The following is a 16,303-nucleotide window of genomic DNA, read 5'->3' as shown; positions in this document are numbered from 1 at the left end:
TTTTAGTTTCTGGCCGTTCCTGCTGATGTATTTTATCTGGCCCATTGCCCACTTTGCAGTAGGGCTGGTCTGGTATCTTGTCTGGCATCTGCTGGGTTATCTATCCACTGACTTGCGGACAACCCAGATAAACCTTATTCATACTCAACAAAAGGCCAAGCAAAGGTCATGCAAGCAACACAATTTCCACAGTTTCGCCTTTTGCAAACTTTTACCTTTACCCAACATGACTAACCCTTTCCATAAACAGCCTTTTTTCTCTGCTTTTTAAATATTTTTATTGATTTTTTAGAGAGGAAGGGAGAGAGAGAGAAAAACATCCATGCGAGAGAGGAACATTGATCGACTGCCTCCTGCACACCCCCTACTGGGGATCAAGCCCACAACTCCAGGCACGTGCCCAGACCTGGACTCCAACTGGGACCTCTCAGCCCCTGGGACGATGCTCAGTCCACTGACCCACGCTGGCCTGGCTATGTCATTCACTTTTACAAACAACACGCAAGGGACTGGGCTTCCTTTATGAAGAGAAGGGAACCGAGTCTCAGGAAGGGCAGGTAACTTGCCCAGCGCCTCACAGCTAGTAAGTGGCAGAGTCAGGATTTGAATTTAGTTTTGTGAGGCTTTAAAGCTCATATTGTCAATTCTGCGCACCTCTTCCCCACCAGAGGGCGAGGATCATCTTACCCCGACTTCCCTGCCATGGCCGTCTTGCTCTCTCCCAGGGAGCCCCTCAGCTGAGCAGCTGGGAAGCCAGCGGGCTGCCACTAGGTTTCACTTCATCTTCAGTGGCGGGCACCCGTCGGGAAACCACACGAGTGGCCTCAGCCCCAGTACGAAAGCCACTGACAAAGTGCCGAGTCCCCCAGCAAGGACCAAGAACTACCCTGTGTCTTCCCCTGGAAAACCATGTGACACAAAGCTCGTTTGAATCCTCTTACACCTGGCGCAGGTGTGCCCAGGACTGACAGGAGTAAATGAGGCGCGTGGAGGGTGGAGGTCTCAGGGTTAGCCAGAGGGAATTCCAGATCCTTTCCCCTAAGTTTCCTGGAGCTGCAACATCTCCCCACCTCAGGTGTCCACAGGGCTAGGAGGGCAGACGAGAGGTGCCGCGGCCCCACGTGAGATCCCCAAAATGACTGTCATCACCCCTTGCAGTCCCAGAGCACAGTATGGTTCATACCCGGTCTTCCTTGGGTCTTGAGACAGCCCTGGGTCCAGGTGAGCTTCCTTTACAGCTGAGCTGGCCAAGGACAGTGACTCAGCAAAGGCTCCTCCGAGGCCAGAGCCAGCTTCCCTCACTCCCTGTCCAAGGCTCTGTCTACCTTCTTACATGATTGGCAGCTGGGTACAATTCTCCGTAGCCCTGTCTCCCTCAGATCATCTGTAACTAGAGTCTTCCTCTCCCTTCCTCCTTCCCGCCCTTCAACCTCTGCTAACTTCATCCATAATTTGGGATGAGTCAACATTCCGGTAGGTACTTTATTTTACTCCTCTTGTTTGCGGTAGACTTTGCTACCCCAAAGCATGCTTTTTAGGATACTGATTCTTTTAAGCTTGTAATTTACAAGAAACAGAAGACTCCTTTGACCACCCTAACGGCCAATTTAGAGGACCTGCTCCAAGAAGGAAGCTATTATCATAGATAACTATAGTTTGAGAGAGAGAGAGAGAGAGAGAGAGAGAGAGAGAGAGAGAGAGGCATTGATGTTTGAGACACACATTGACTGGTTGTCTCCCGCACGACGTGACCAGGACCAGGGACGAACCGCAACCGAGGTACATGCCCCTGACTGGAATCGAACCCAAGACTCTGGTTCGCAGGCCAATGCTCTACCCGCTGAGCCAAACCAGCCAGGGCTTCTGTGTCCCCTTCTTAAAGATGGCCTATTGAACATTTATTTCCCAAACGTTTGCTTTTCCATCTCCATGTGAATTGCCTACCTCCCCTTTGAGGTCCCAAACCACTCCCGCCCCACCTGTGATTTGTCCTTGAGTCTCACATTTTTTTTTTTTATCCTCACTCGAGGACATTTTTCCATTTTTTGTTCAGATAGAGTGGGAGGGATAGAGAGGGAGAGAGAGAGAGAGAGAGAGAGAGAGAGAGAGAGAGAGAGAGAGAAACATCGATGTGAAAGGGACACATCGAGTGGCTGCCTCCTGCATGACCCAACCAGGGCCGGGGACAAACTGCAACTGAGGTACGTGCCCTTAGCGGGAACCGAACCCGGGTCTCTCTGGGCCACAGGCTGATGCTTTAACTGCTGAGCCAAACCAGCCAGGGCGAGTCTCATATTCTTATAGCACCTCAAAGTGTATATCTGCAATACATTTGGTTATTTTCTCCTGTTAATCTGTGTCATGTTAATTTGATTAGTAGCCCAGCCAGAACCTAGAAAGGTGGGGGAAATTCTCATTTTTCATCCCCTACGCTGTCCTGTTTTTAAAAAACACAAACTAACAAAATAAATAAATAAATAAAAATAAATAAATAAATAAAAAACACAAACTACCAGCGTTTATGAAGTTTCTTCTGTGTTCCAGGAAGGATGTGCTGAGTGCCTTCCCTGGATATTTGTATCATTTTATAGCTGAGGGGACAGGCGTGTACGGACGTGATGTTACCCACGCAAGGTGACCTGGTGAGTAATTGGCAGTGATGCAGGCATCCTGGGGGCCCAGGGACCTCCGGGTCCGAGACCTACTGTGGATTCTTGGCTCCACTCAGGAAAGAATTCTAAATCAAGCCAGCAGAGAGTTTACATGAAAGTGAGTTTATTAGTGAAACAGTGAGACAGAGAATGGGCTACTCCAAAGACAGAGCAGCCCCCCTTTAGAGGAATGTGCTTCATTTCTGAGGTTTGTCTAATGGGGGGTAGAGTATTCGGTGAGGGGGAGGAATATTTAGGATCTTCCTGGGGGGGGGGGCGGGGATGGAGATTCCTTTGCGGAGTTTCTTCGCCCATTTTGTGTTCTTATATGAGCTTTCCGCTTTCGATCATGGCAGCTCTGGGCGTGTCGTTTAGCAATGAGAGTATAACGAGGGTTACCATCAGGTGACATTAATGGCCGTGTTGGATTGAGCTGGTCGCTGCTGGTTTTAAGCCATAAATTCGGGGTGTGTGTGTGTGTGTGTGTGTGTGTGTGTGGTCTTGCTATCTTCTTGACAGCCCTGTGGCTTTTATTGATGGTAGCTATTCTGCCACATGCCCTATCTCAGCAGAGATAAGATTGGATTTGAATACAAGTAGCCGGACCTCAAAGTGAGAATTTTTCTTGTCTCTCCAGCTACGCCAACACCCCGCCTTGATCAGAATTCTGGTGCCTGGCACACACATGGCACGCCATAAGCCCGGTGGTTTGGTGCCCTCTTGGGGCAGTCAGCAATGTTGCTGGTCTCCAGGAAGGTGGCACAGCTTTGAGTCTGGCTTTCAGCCCAGTAAGGCGTGAGCGAGGGCCCAGATCCAGTACTGGTCCCCTCCCAGCTCCCACGTTCCTCTTTGCAAAGTGGGCGTAATAATACCCACCTCGAAGTGTTTCCTGCGTTTCGAATGAGGCTAAGGTAAGGAAGCACTAGTACACGACCTACCGCCTGTCTTTTATTTTTCGCCCGAAACAGGCAGTGCAGCAAAAATGGGGAAGAGCATACATTTCTGGAACAGAGCTGCTTGCCTCCAATGTTGTGTGACCGTGGGCAAGTCTCTTAACCTCTATGTGCCTTGATGTTCTCACCTGTAAAATCACTACAATAATAGAACCTACTATCCTCAGGAGATGATATTCAAAGAGACTGTGCATATTGACTGTTGAGTGCCAGTGCCTGGCACAGCACATGGCAGAGAATAGGGTCTCAATAAAGAGAAGGAGTGGATAAGTAGCTAAGTAGGACCCCTGGCACAAATAAGTACCAACAGGTATGTATGGGCAATTATCAGTTGTATTATCCTTGTTATTATCTCGCCCAGGCATATCGCCCCTCTGGCAAGACCAAAGCAGTTTTCGTCTGCTCCGAATCTCTCCTGGTTTTTACTTCCTCTCCATCCACCCTTCCATCCAGCCTGACTCAGGTGGGAGGTGGCGGGAATCCTGTGGACAGGGACAAAATCAATGATGCCTTCCCCCTCCAGGGTCGATGTTTCAAACCGCACTGGTCGCCTGGATTCATATAGTCTCTCTCTCTTTCTCTCTATCTCTCTCTCTCTCTCACACACACACACACACACACCACACGAGTCAGGAAAAGCACAACAAACAGACGCACCAGAGGCTCCTAAAGAAGCATATTTGTCTAGGAGCTAGAGGTTTTGTAATTCACAGTGCAGACTGACTTTTGTCAATAATTATCCACTCCTTCCAGAGGTCATGCAAAAACGAATGCGTGTTTGTTGTGGGTGAGAGCGTGTGCATGTCATGCATGCAGTGGGTGTGGGAGAGCAGTCAAATAGGAAGCGCCCTGGCATTTATATCGAACTGTATGCTGGTTTGAATTACCCACTAGGAAATATGTACCGTAGAGTATGATTAATCCAGGCTCATTGAAAGTGTGTCAGGGCTGTTTCCCCCTCCCTTCTTGGCTCCCCGTTCATATAACCCAGGCTGCCTCCAGCCAGCCTTTCCCCACTTGTCCTGAGAGCAAAAAGGTGCAGCGGAGTCTCTGAAAATGAGCACTTTCTCCTCCGCGACGGTGTGGCTCTGCTTGGCTGCAGCAGTAGCGGCGCTGGGAGGGCTAGTTCTTTGCAAACTCAGCCCAGGACAGGGGGGGAGAAAGGTGGTCTGCCTGGCGGGCCTCTGGGGAGGGGCTTGCCTGCTCAGCCTGTCCCTCTTCTGGGGCTTGGTCTTCTTCTCCTTGTCCTGTTTCATCTTGTATCTTTACTTATCCAGCCAAGAGTTGTTACCTGTGGACCAAAAGGCTGTGCTAATCACAGGTAAGCGGATGACACTGCGGTTCCCACTCAAGGCAGGATCGGGCACCGACTGAAAAGTGGGACTTTTTCAGATTTGGTTTAAAAATAAAACGCTTGGGGTGGAGTAAATGAAAGCACGTGCCCAAGTGGTCTCTACTACATTGTTTTGGTTTGCTTCCTTCAGGAGGTGTACTCAAGAGGGACAGGGAAAGCGAGAGTATCTAAGCCACGATTTTCTTAATTCCTTAGGATAAAGATGAATACGCAAACCTATGGTATTTAATGTGTTTCATTGTATCCTGCAAAATTCCCTACGTTTCTTTAGGCTTAAACGGAATTTTGCTCTGAGATTAACGTTCGGCTGTGTTCTAGACTTTGGCTCTGAGTCTCTAGCTGTGTAAGAAAATTTGCAAAGCCCGGTTGTCTTTGTGTTTTTTTAAATACAGGGGTGGGCAAAAGTAGGCTTACAGTTGCACTGTGATATCCTTTTGCGGTAATAAAGCTATTGTCATCATCATAACCTGCATGTCTTTTTCCATACAAACAACTCTGAACCTACCTTCGCCCACCCATGTATGGAAGAGTCTCATCAGGGCTGGAGATTTGGCAGCTTGCCTGGCTGCTGTCAAGAATGTCACCTCATCTGAACCTTTGTCATTAGACCACTAACATCCCTTAATTGGATTATTCTGGCAGTGTGTCCGGGAGGCAGTTGCTTGTTAGCTGAGCTGCCAGCTTCTTTCTTCTTTTGTCTTTCTCTTTCCGCTGCGAGTGCGAAGCCAATTTAAATTCCTGTGGTTTGTAAAACTGGTTTGTTGGGTTGTGAAGTTTGAACTCTGGATGGGGCTTTAAGTGGGATTACCCAGTATTATCCGAACGCAGAAAAAAATCCTGCCAAGAAAGAACACCAGCTGCAGAATCATTTGCTGGGATGTCACACCCCGTGGCTACACCTGCTGGGGGTGCAGGCAAACACGGGGTGTGGATGGAGGAGAGGCGAGGTTTTCCCCATTCGCAGAGAAATAGACTCTAAAGTGGCTTGTCTATTTTGCCTTTTACTGTAATCCAATGATGAAATCCTCTCTCGAAACGAAATGCAGGTTGGCACTTGTTGGAATTTTGAAGCGCTGGGGAAAACGAGCTTCTTCAAAAATAAAACAAGCCCCATCCCCAAACAATGGGATGTTTATCTACATGAATGTCCAGTATTACCAGGAATCATGCATGTAGAAGACTGGCAGGGTTTTCTGCGTTTTCACTAGAATTCTCTGGGTGGGCTGGGGGGAAGCTGTAACAGTCCGTCTGTTCTGTGTGCAGTACCAAGTACCCATGGTCTTCAGAATAATTCCAGGTCGCCCTGGCCGGTTTGGCTCAGCGGTTAGAGTGTCGGCCTGCGGTCCTGAGAGACCCGGGTTCGGTTCCCGCTAAGGGCACATACTTCAGTTGCAGTTTGTCCCCGGCCCTGGTCAGTTGTGTGGATGGCAGCCACTCGATGTGTTCCTTTCACATCGATGTTTCTCTCTCTCTCTGTTCCTCTCTCTCCCTCCCACTCTACCTGAACAAAAAATGGAAAAATGTCCTCGGGTGAGGAAAAAAAAACAAAAACAAAGAATAATTCCAGGTCAAATTTAGTTTCTGTACTTTTCCACTTGTGTGAAAGAAGACAACAAGCATGTTAAAATGATGAGAGCAATGCTGTGGTTGACAGTAATGGGACGTGACCTCCTGGAGGTCCCAACATTCCTGGGGAATTAATTTCAGGGAGCAGCACTTTCGAGGCTAGTAAATAAGAAGACTAAAGCTTAGGATGCGCCCGGGCAAACGTCAAGGTAACGGGAAAAACAGGCATGCTCTCTGCTCCATTATCTTGTCAGTGTTCTTCACCCTCTACTTTTGCAGATGTAGGCAAGCAGACATGCTCACAAAATACACACCCAAGTCAGTTAGCCCAAATCAGCCATTGAAAAGTCCTGACTTGTGTTTAGTGTTACGGAGAATGACTGATTCAGTTAGGCAACTCAAGCCCAATAACAAATCCCTCAATGACATGCTTAGCAATTAGAAAGCTTAGAATTCATAAAGGAAACACATCTTTTTAGGGGGACTAAAATGTCCTGTTCTGCTCGTCATGAGGAATGCCACAGGTTCAATATAATTCTAAAGAAGGTTTCATGAACTTTGTACTAAATGGAGAAGTTGAAAATTATTTTATTTGGATAGCTCAGAACTCATTAAAAAATAAGTCACCGTAACTGGGAATAACCTTTGTTTCAGGATGGTGTATGTTATAAAGTGGTAAACATTTTAGTGAGTGGGGCAACTGGGAGAAATATGGCAGTGTACATAAATATTATTCTTTCATTTGATCATTTAAGATTTGGAAATTTCCTTTTTTTTTTCTTATCCTCACCTGAGGATATTTTTTTTGTTGTTCAGATAGAGTGGGAGGGAGAGAGTGGGGGGAGAGAGAGAGAGAGAGAGAGAGAGAGAGAGAGAAACATTGACGTGAAAGGGACACATTGAGTGGTTGCCACCTGCATGACCCAACCAGGCCTGGGGACAAACTGCAACCGAGGTACATGCCCTTAGCGGGAACTGAACCCGGGTCTCTCTGGACCGCAGGCCGACGCTCTAATCACTGAGCCAAACCGGCCAGGGCAGAAATTTCTTTTAAAGAATCTGAAATATGTAAAAAGGGTAGATGCCCAACAAAATGTCATAGTCACAAAGTTGTTCAGCACAATCTTATTTGCAACAGAGATATATCAAAAGCAATCAAAATAGTGACAAATTGCCCTGGCCAGTTTGACTCAGTGATTAGAGCGTCGGCCTGTGGACCAGAGAGTCCTAGGTGCGGTTCCTGCTAAGGGCACTTACCTCGGTTGGAGTTTGTCCCCAGCACTGGTTGGGGTCGGGTGGGTGGCAGCTACTCAATGTGTCCCTCTCATATCCGATGTCTCTCTCTCTCTTTCTTCCTCTCTTTCTCCCTTCCGCTCTATCTGATGATAAATGCAAAAATGTCTTCGGGTAAGGATAAAAAAATAAATAAACAATAGTGACAAATTACAGTATATACTCTGGCTAGAACAATGTGTAAAATTTATTTATTTATTTATTGTTTCCTCACCCAAGGACATTTTTCCATTTTTTTGTTCAGGTAGAGTGGGAGGGTGAGAGAGGAACAGAGAGAGAGAGAGAGAGAAACATCGATGTGAAAGGAACACATCGAGTGGCTGCCACCCACACAACCAACCAGGGCCGGGGACAAACTGCAACCGAGGTACATGCCCTTAGCGGGAACCGAACCCAGGTCTCTCCAGACCGCAGGCCGACGCTCTAACCGCTGAGCCAAACTGGCCAGGGCGACAATGTGTAACATTTAAAAATGACAATCACAGGACCATGTTACACCATAGAAAACTAGGTTAAATGGAAACATGCAAGAGATCCAGGTGTTTGAGCAAGTCTGTAACTATGTCACATGAATTAAAACAAAACACTGTAAGAAAATAGTTTGTAAAAAAATGGCTGGATTAGGGTACTAGATGTATTTCCTATAGGTTCTCTAATGTAGTTATATTACTTTATATATATATTTCCTTTTTAGATATTAAATATAAATATTTATATATTTTTTCTTAAAAAATTTTTTTATTGAATGTATTGGGGCGACATTGGTTAATAAAATTATACAGGTTTCAGGTGTACAATTCTAAATACATCATCTGTATATTGTATTGTGTGTTCACCACCACAAGTCAGGTCTCCTTCCATCACCATTTATCCCCCCTTTATCTACCTCCTCCACCCCCCCCTTTCCTCTGGTAATCACCATACTGTCTTTCTTATTCCCTTCGCCTTGTTCACCCAGCCCCTCCACCCCCTCCCCTCTGACAGCTGTCAGGCTGTTCTCTGTATCTATGAGTCTGTTTGTATTTTGTTAGTTTATTTTGTTCACTAGATTCCACATGTAAGTGAAATTACATGGTACGTATCTTTTGTGTCTTTATCCCATTGAAAGGATGAAATCCATTTAACTATGGACCCAGGTGTAGGACAATTATGAGGACAAGTTAAAAAAAACACAACTTTTTTCTGAGCCACTTATGTCATTTTGCTAAAATATTTCAAGGTCTTTTGTCTCAGAAACATGTAGTACAAAGAAGAAATAAGCAAGTACAGTGTTTGAACACATATTTGTTTTCAAGTTACCTAAAGCTACAGGGGCCATTTAATTTTTTATTATTTATTTATTTATTCCCTTTGTTTTTCCACTTCTACTGGTTTTTTCCCCCCAATTTTTATTAATTTATTTTTGTTACAGATGTTTCTCCTTCCCCCCAGACCCCCTGTTCCCCATCCTGCCCCCCCACCCCCTAGCATTGTTGTCTGTGTCCATTGGTTACGCATGCGTGCATATAAGTTCTTTGGTTCATCTCATCCCTCCCCCTGCCCCCCTGCTCTGAGGTTTGTCAGTCTGAACCGTACACCTTTCTTTCTTTTTCTTTTTTTTTATCCTCACCTGAGGACATTTTTCCATTTTTTTGTTCAGATAGAGTGGGAGGGAGAGAGAGGAAGAGAGAGAGAGAGAGAAACATCGACGTGAAAGGGACACATCGAGTGGCTGCCACCCGCACGACCAACCAGGGTCGGGGACATGAACCATACACCTTTCTATGTCTCTGGGTCTATTTCGTTCATCAGCCCACCTTGTTCATTATATTCCACAATTAAGTGATTTGGCATCTGCCGTGAGCAGGGCGCACACCTGGAGGGCATCACAGTCCGATGGGAGAGATTCCGCCACGTGGCTGTGAGCCCAGTGATAGGGTGCAGAGGGCGCGCCGGGAGGGTTCCTGAAGAGGGGCGGAGCTCAAGGTGGGCGCAGCTCCTGTGCTGGGGGCTGGGAGAACTTGACAAAGGAGGGCCCTCCTGAGGAATTAAAAAGTAGCTTTCTAGAGGGAACACAGTCTTCCAGGCTAATTGGTCTAATTGGTCAGGCAGCTCCTATGCACACAGCTAGCACTCATTATAATTTGTTGCATTGGATACTTTTTAATTGAAATTTTCAAAAGTGGGTGCAGTGGAGGATGGATCAGGGAGAGGAAGAGGGATCTATTTTATGTGAAGGTCCTAATTTTATTCTGTTGCAAACAAAGGTTCTAGGTGGGTGGTGACCACTGGCGGAACTTATTAAACTGTCCAATTAAGGTTCTAAAATTGAATACTGTTGACATCAGCTAGGGAGTTGGGATCCTTTGGATTTGACACTAAATTATTAAAATGGATGGACATTGACAGTGGACTGCGGGACTAAGAGAAATAACATCTCTATGCTCAGAGATTTACCTACATTTTATATCTGACTCTCACAACCCTAATAAGTTGCATTCTTGTGAATGAGGAAACTATTTGTCCAAGGTCACAGAACTACTAAGGAGCAGAGATGGGACTAAACCCAGATCAGACCCATCAGCCACCCAAAGGCATGCTCTTAATCACTGTCATTACTAGTGTTATAACCATGGTTACTAGTAACCTATCAACGTGTCCAGGATATAAAATGTGTCCATTCAATGGGCAAGTACATGTTGAACATACACAGTGTGAAGCAATATTAGGTTCAGAGTTGGGAGTGCGCAAAACAGTTTATTGTTGCATTATTATTTATTATTTCATTATTTTCCACACGAACAACTGTAGACCTACTTTTGACCCACCCTGTATTGTGTGCTGAAGACTTTGTTGACACAGAACTTGGCAACTGATTGGATGCAGGTCAGAGGAGACCAAGCGCAGGTACCGTGGACAGGGCTAGGGATGTTTGAAAAGGGTGAGGATGCTCTGAGAGACATCTTATGGTAGGTTTGACTTCAGGTTTGAGTTTGTGGGCAGTGAGGGGACAGTACTGGTGGAACGTCATGGACAAGTGAATAGAAAACCACACTTTGGTTAGTTTGGAGAAAAAGATTGGAGACACACAAGCAACAAAGTGAGGGTTAATGTTGGAAGGGAAGAGGTTCTTGAAGTATATAATAAAGAACAGTCTGCAGGGAGCCCATAATCCAGTTTGTCTATCAGAATTTTTTTATTTGAGTATATATCCCTTTTATCACTCAGTTTAAGCGTTAACAGAGAAGCATAAAAAGGTATTGTTGACCCAGGTAATTTTGTAAAAGTTTGAATGGTGATTTTATTAGGTATTCTAGATGGGGGATTTTTTCAAGTAAATGTATTGGGGTGATGTTGGTTAATAAGATTATATAGGTTTCAAGTGTACATTTCTATGATACATGATCTGTATATTGCACTGTGTGTTTACCACCCAAAGCCAAATCTTGTTCTGTCACCATATACTTGGTCTCCTTTACCTTTCACTGCACCTCCTCCCCCTTCTCTCTGATGACCACCATACTGTTGTCTGTATCTATGAGTTTCAATGTTTCAGTTGGGGACAATTTTCATGGAATGAAAGTTCTCCCCCCCAACCCCCAACATATATATTGTAAGCTGTTTGAAGGCAAGGACCAGGTCTTTTTTGTGACCATGGTCCCCTTTGCAGACTCAGAGCACATCAGACCCAATACAGTGTTAATGAATGCATGAGCCCGAGTAAATGAATCAAGCCAGTGACACGTCTTTCCCTTTTTGTGGTCGTTGGCTGGACAATATGGGGTTGTCCCAATCTGCCCACTTCCTTAGGCACTTATCTCTTCTTAGGTACTCAGGTTCTCTTTGCTGGGGTCACCCGCGTAGAAAGGGCAGAGTGACATAGCCGAGCTTCCAAGGTCCCATTGTTCTGCGGTGACAATTGTTGGCTTGCTCTGCACAGGGTAAGTACACTGAGTTCTAAGTGTACTTCTGCTCACCCAGGATGTGGCCCAAACAGAACATCCTCTGCCCCCAGCAGGTTGCTGAAACTGCTCTCCCAAGGGCACTGACACCCTCCTCGTCACCAGAGTTTGACTTCCACTCCAGCTAATTATATTTTCCTTCTTGGTGTGGCCTCCTTTACCTTCTGGGAGATTGCATTCCCATGTTTTTCTCCCATTTCCCTGTTTCTTGACTCCCTGGGTTCTTCTCCCCCCCCTCCCCCAAGGTGGCCCCTGTGGCTCTGTCCTTAGCCCTCTTATCTTGCCACATTTTCCACCATTTGAGTCCCACCTGCTCCTGTGGTAGCCACGGCCTCTCTGTGAAGACTGACAAATCTGTCTTTTTTTAAAATCCTCACCCAAGGCTATTTTTTTCCATTTATCTTTAGATAGAGTGGAAGGGAGGGGAGGGAGAGGAAGAGGGGGGGGAGAGAGAGAGAGAGAGAGAGAGAGAGAGAGAGAGAGAGAGAGAGAAACATCAATGTGAGAGAGACACATCATTGGTTGCCTCCCACACGATCCCGACCAGGCCAGGGATGAACCACAGATAGAGTAGGTGGGAGGGAGAGAGAGAGAAACATCGATGTGAAAGAGACACATTGACTGGTTGCCTCCTGCACAACCCCGACCAGGGTTGGGGACAAATCGCAACCAAGGTATGTGCCCTTGGCCGAAATTGAACCCGCGACTCTTTGGTCCACGGGCCGACGCTCTAACCGCTGAGCCAAACCGGCCAGAGCAAATCTGTCATTTTGTATATCTGACACTCTCTTTACCTCTTGACTCATATTTCCAGATTTGAGGCTGAAATTTTAAACTTGGCATTTATAAAACAAACTTACTACCCTTTCTCCTAATCTTTTTTCTTTTCTTAACTTCTCTGCTTCTCACCTTTTCCCTAATTCTGTCTACTCCATTTCTTTCCCACCCTCCTTTCACTTCTTCACATCGGCTACTTTCTACGGGTTCTTTTTATCCCTTATTGATGATTTCTTCATAGGTTCATCTTCCACTGTCTACCCTCGTGAATGCCAGCTTGCCCTACTCACGCCCCCTGCCCCTCGAGTTTTCCTTTAGGGTGTGTTTACACTCTCGCACTCCTGCACAGTACTCTTGTTTCCACGCACGGCATCTCCTGCCTCCCGTGTTCTGGTGATGATCAGTCTCTAACGCCTTGCCGGTTTCCTGCACTCTGGAACACATAGCCACTGTTTCCTGAATGTCCCAGGGTCCACAGGCTGCACTCTTCCTCCTACAGTCTGCCATTGGTCCAGTGCGCTCTACCCTGTTGATGGCATTAACGTCATCCACCCCATCTGCCCTAGTCAGAGATGTCACAGTCATCTGTTTATTTTTGTTTGTTCTTTTTATCCTCACCTGAGGACATTTTTCCATATTTTGTTCAGATAGAGTGGGAAGGAGAGAGAGAGAGAGAAACATCGACGTGAAAGGGACACATCGAGTGGCTGCCACCCACACAACCCAACCAGGGCCGGGGACAAACTGCAACCGAGGTACGTACCCTTAGCGGGAACCAAACCCGGGTCTCTCTGGACCGCAGGCCAACGCTCTAACTGCTGAGCCAAACCGGCCAGGGCCCCTGCCTCTCATTTCTTCATTCTCACTCTGTAGCCAGACAAATGCTTTTCCAAAATATTAGCTAACCAATCCATACTCCCCTGTTTATAAAATCCTACTATAGTCCCTCATTCATATAAAATCCAAACTTCTTGTGTGCAAGGATCCTTGCCAATGGGGTTGTGTTAAATGCTTCCTTTATGCTCCTTAAGTTCCCAGGAAAATTCTGGACACTTGTTAGCTATTCGAAAGTCGTATGCTATCCTGGCACTGTACTGAAAAATATTACTTCCTTTAAGACGGATCAAGACAGGCTGAGAAGGTAAAACCTGAGGTTTGTAGAAGGGTTCCTGGTACAAACAAGTTCTAATCTCAAACAGTGATCAAATATTGGCCTTGTCTACACCATGGCCAAAGCTTTCATGTCCATTTATTCACATCAGTATTTGAAGCCCATAGATTTTGGAATCTCCTGTTTATGCTTCTAAAGATGAACACTTCCCAGATGCTACTCCTTCACCCCAACCCTGCTTCCCCAATTTGGGGGTTCAATGCTGGGCCCTCAGAGTTGGAGATTATAGGGTGTACATATATGTATATGTGGTAGGACAGGTCAGAGGCAGGCCATAGACATCAGGTTATTAGGTCGATGGTTCAGTTGCACTAAACCAAACAGAGATGAACCGATGACTGGGAATGAGAGTAAACCCAGGTGCCAAAGAAGACAAGACGAGGGCAAGCTAAGCAGGAAGCATGAGGACATCTAGTGCAGAGTGGCATGGGGGAACATGTCCTGCTTGGATCATCCGGGGACCCCTGGCGCTTCCATCCCATCCACCATCATCACAAAGCGGCATCTCCTCTTTAACCGAAGATTCACCACGTGCCTCTTAGGTGGTGATCTCTGATGCCCCCTTGCGCACCGACCCAAATCATGAGATCCTTCCTCTGCGCTCAGAATGGCCAACTCCCATGGACTTCGTGCCATAAACAGGGCATTGAGAAGAGATGTGGTCACTGAAATACAATCGTAAAACTCAAGAACAGAAGTCACAGGAACGTTATGTTGAATGCCCTTTGTGTCCAGAGGACCCAAGGTCCAAGGACTGGGCCAGATACATTTAAATTTGAGGCAGTGCCCAACATGGTTTTAGCTGGGATAGAACCCCAAATCCACTTTTATAGGTCAAAGGCTCTGATAGGTCAACTGCAACACTGGTAAGAGATCTGGGTTTCAATGAGACCTATTTTCTAAAGATTCATGTCTGCTGAGGTCTCGTGGCCTTCAGAGTCAGCCAAAGCTGGGCATCATGAAGGGGGTTAGAAACAAAACCAAAATTATGTTCCTCTCTGGAAACAAAGCTATAAGATATGTGCATCTAAATGCAGGTCTGGCTGCATTCACACAGTTAGGACAATGACTGATCTGTCTACCAGCTCCTGCCTTGCCACTTACTAGCTTTCTGACCTAGGGCAAGTTACTTAACCTGTCTGAACCTCAGTTTCCTTCTCTGTAAAATGGACATAATTATAATATTGATCTCATTGGGATGTTGCCAGGATGGACTGAGATAACACACATCAAGGGCCATCTGTAGATAGTACCTTTCATTCTTAGCCAAATGCAGCAGCATGAGGGTGGCGGCCAGATAGTCAAAAGATGAGGTTGCTAAAAGAGCCCCCCTTCAACTCTAGAAGTAGAAGGAGATTGAGCAGGATTGTAACAGGACCTGGAATATGGAGGGAGTTACTTAGAATTTTCTCACCCATATCTTTCCACTTAGAGTTTGAGAGAAGCTTCTGGAATAAGCCACCGGAAGTTTGTGTTCATACAGAGATAAACTAGTAAGTCATCTTAGAGGAACATTGTTGTAGGGACAATGGTGCAGGGGTTGGGGTTACCCTGCATCTTGCTCCCCAGGCAGAGCCTGGCCACATGCAAGGGGTCTCCCCAGGCCCACTCCACTTGTTACAGCCAAGCTGTGATATTGGGGGGAGGGGGGAAGTGCTGAGGAAGAAGGAATATCTCATTCTGCCACTTTGGGGTCTACGTAGTCAAAGATGAATTTTATTTCAACCAACCGTCTCCCAATGCCTGAATACCCTTTTCAGGATTATCATCTAGTAGGGTTGTTTGAATAATCCCAATAATGAAAAACTCACTACTTCTTCAGGGAAATCATTCCACTTTTATACAATGTTATCAATCACTATAAATACCTTCCGTATATTGAGCCAAAATAGGCCTCTCTGGACAATCACTGATGCATTAATTCTTCCCTTGGAAGTCACATAATCTATTGAAAGTACTCTTTTGCATGGTAGCCCTTGAAAAACGTAAAGACTGCATCAGATTATAGCCAACTTTGCTTTGAACTAAATATTCTCATCCCTCCCATGGCCTGGTTTCCAGCACTTTCATCATTCTGCTCAGGGTCCTCGGGACCATTTTTAGTTTCTTGACATTCTTTTGAGATGCTGACTCAGATTTAACATCGTGTGCCATCTTGGTATGGGCAGTAGAAACCGGACTGGCAGGAATGTGATGAAATTGAATCAGAAGACACTGACCATGCCAGAAGTATTTGGTAACTGATGAAGTAAGAAGCTATTGTCCAAGGCATAAAGAAAAAGGAGAAGCCATGAATGTCTCTGCTTTTATTCTAGTCATTTTTTTTTTTTTTATAGTCCTTACCCAATGATATTGTTCTGTTTATCTTCAGATAGAGTGGGAGGGAGGGAGGAGAGAGAGAAACATCGATGTGAGAGAGACACAGTGACTGGTTGCCTCCCACACGACATTGACCAGGGCCGAACCGCAACAGAGGTACGGGCCCTTGACTGGAATCAAACCCTCGACTGGTCCACGGGCCGATGCTCTAACTGCCAAGCCGAACTGGCCAGGGTTATTCTAGTCATTTTACAAGCCTAATATGCAATGCTTTTGGT

At 46.0% G+C, this 16,303-nt stretch overlaps 1 protein-coding gene across 1 annotated transcript in view; it reads left to right on the top strand.

The window, feature by feature from the left end:
- Positions 1-4,562: 4,562 nt before the first annotated feature.
- The window catches only part of HSD17B2 (hydroxysteroid 17-beta dehydrogenase 2), a 54,297-nt gene continuing 42,556 nt past the window's right edge, over positions 4,563-16,303 (top strand). The window contains exon 1 of the mRNA XM_036275217.1: positions 4,563-4,925. Within this exon, the coding sequence (XP_036131110.1) occupies positions 4,661-4,925 (265 nt within the window). The 5' untranslated portion in view covers positions 4,563-4,660. The remainder of the gene's footprint in view (positions 4,926-16,303) is intronic.

The sequence above is a fragment of the Molossus molossus genome, unplaced genomic scaffold (genome assembly GCF_014108415.1).
Source record: "Molossus molossus isolate mMolMol1 unplaced genomic scaffold, mMolMol1.p scaffold_m16_p_21, whole genome shotgun sequence".
Lineage (NCBI taxonomy): Eukaryota > Metazoa > Chordata > Mammalia > Chiroptera > Molossidae > Molossus > Molossus molossus.
The sequence above is the reverse complement of the archived record's forward strand: the minus strand, read 5'-3'. Positions and strand labels throughout refer to the sequence as shown.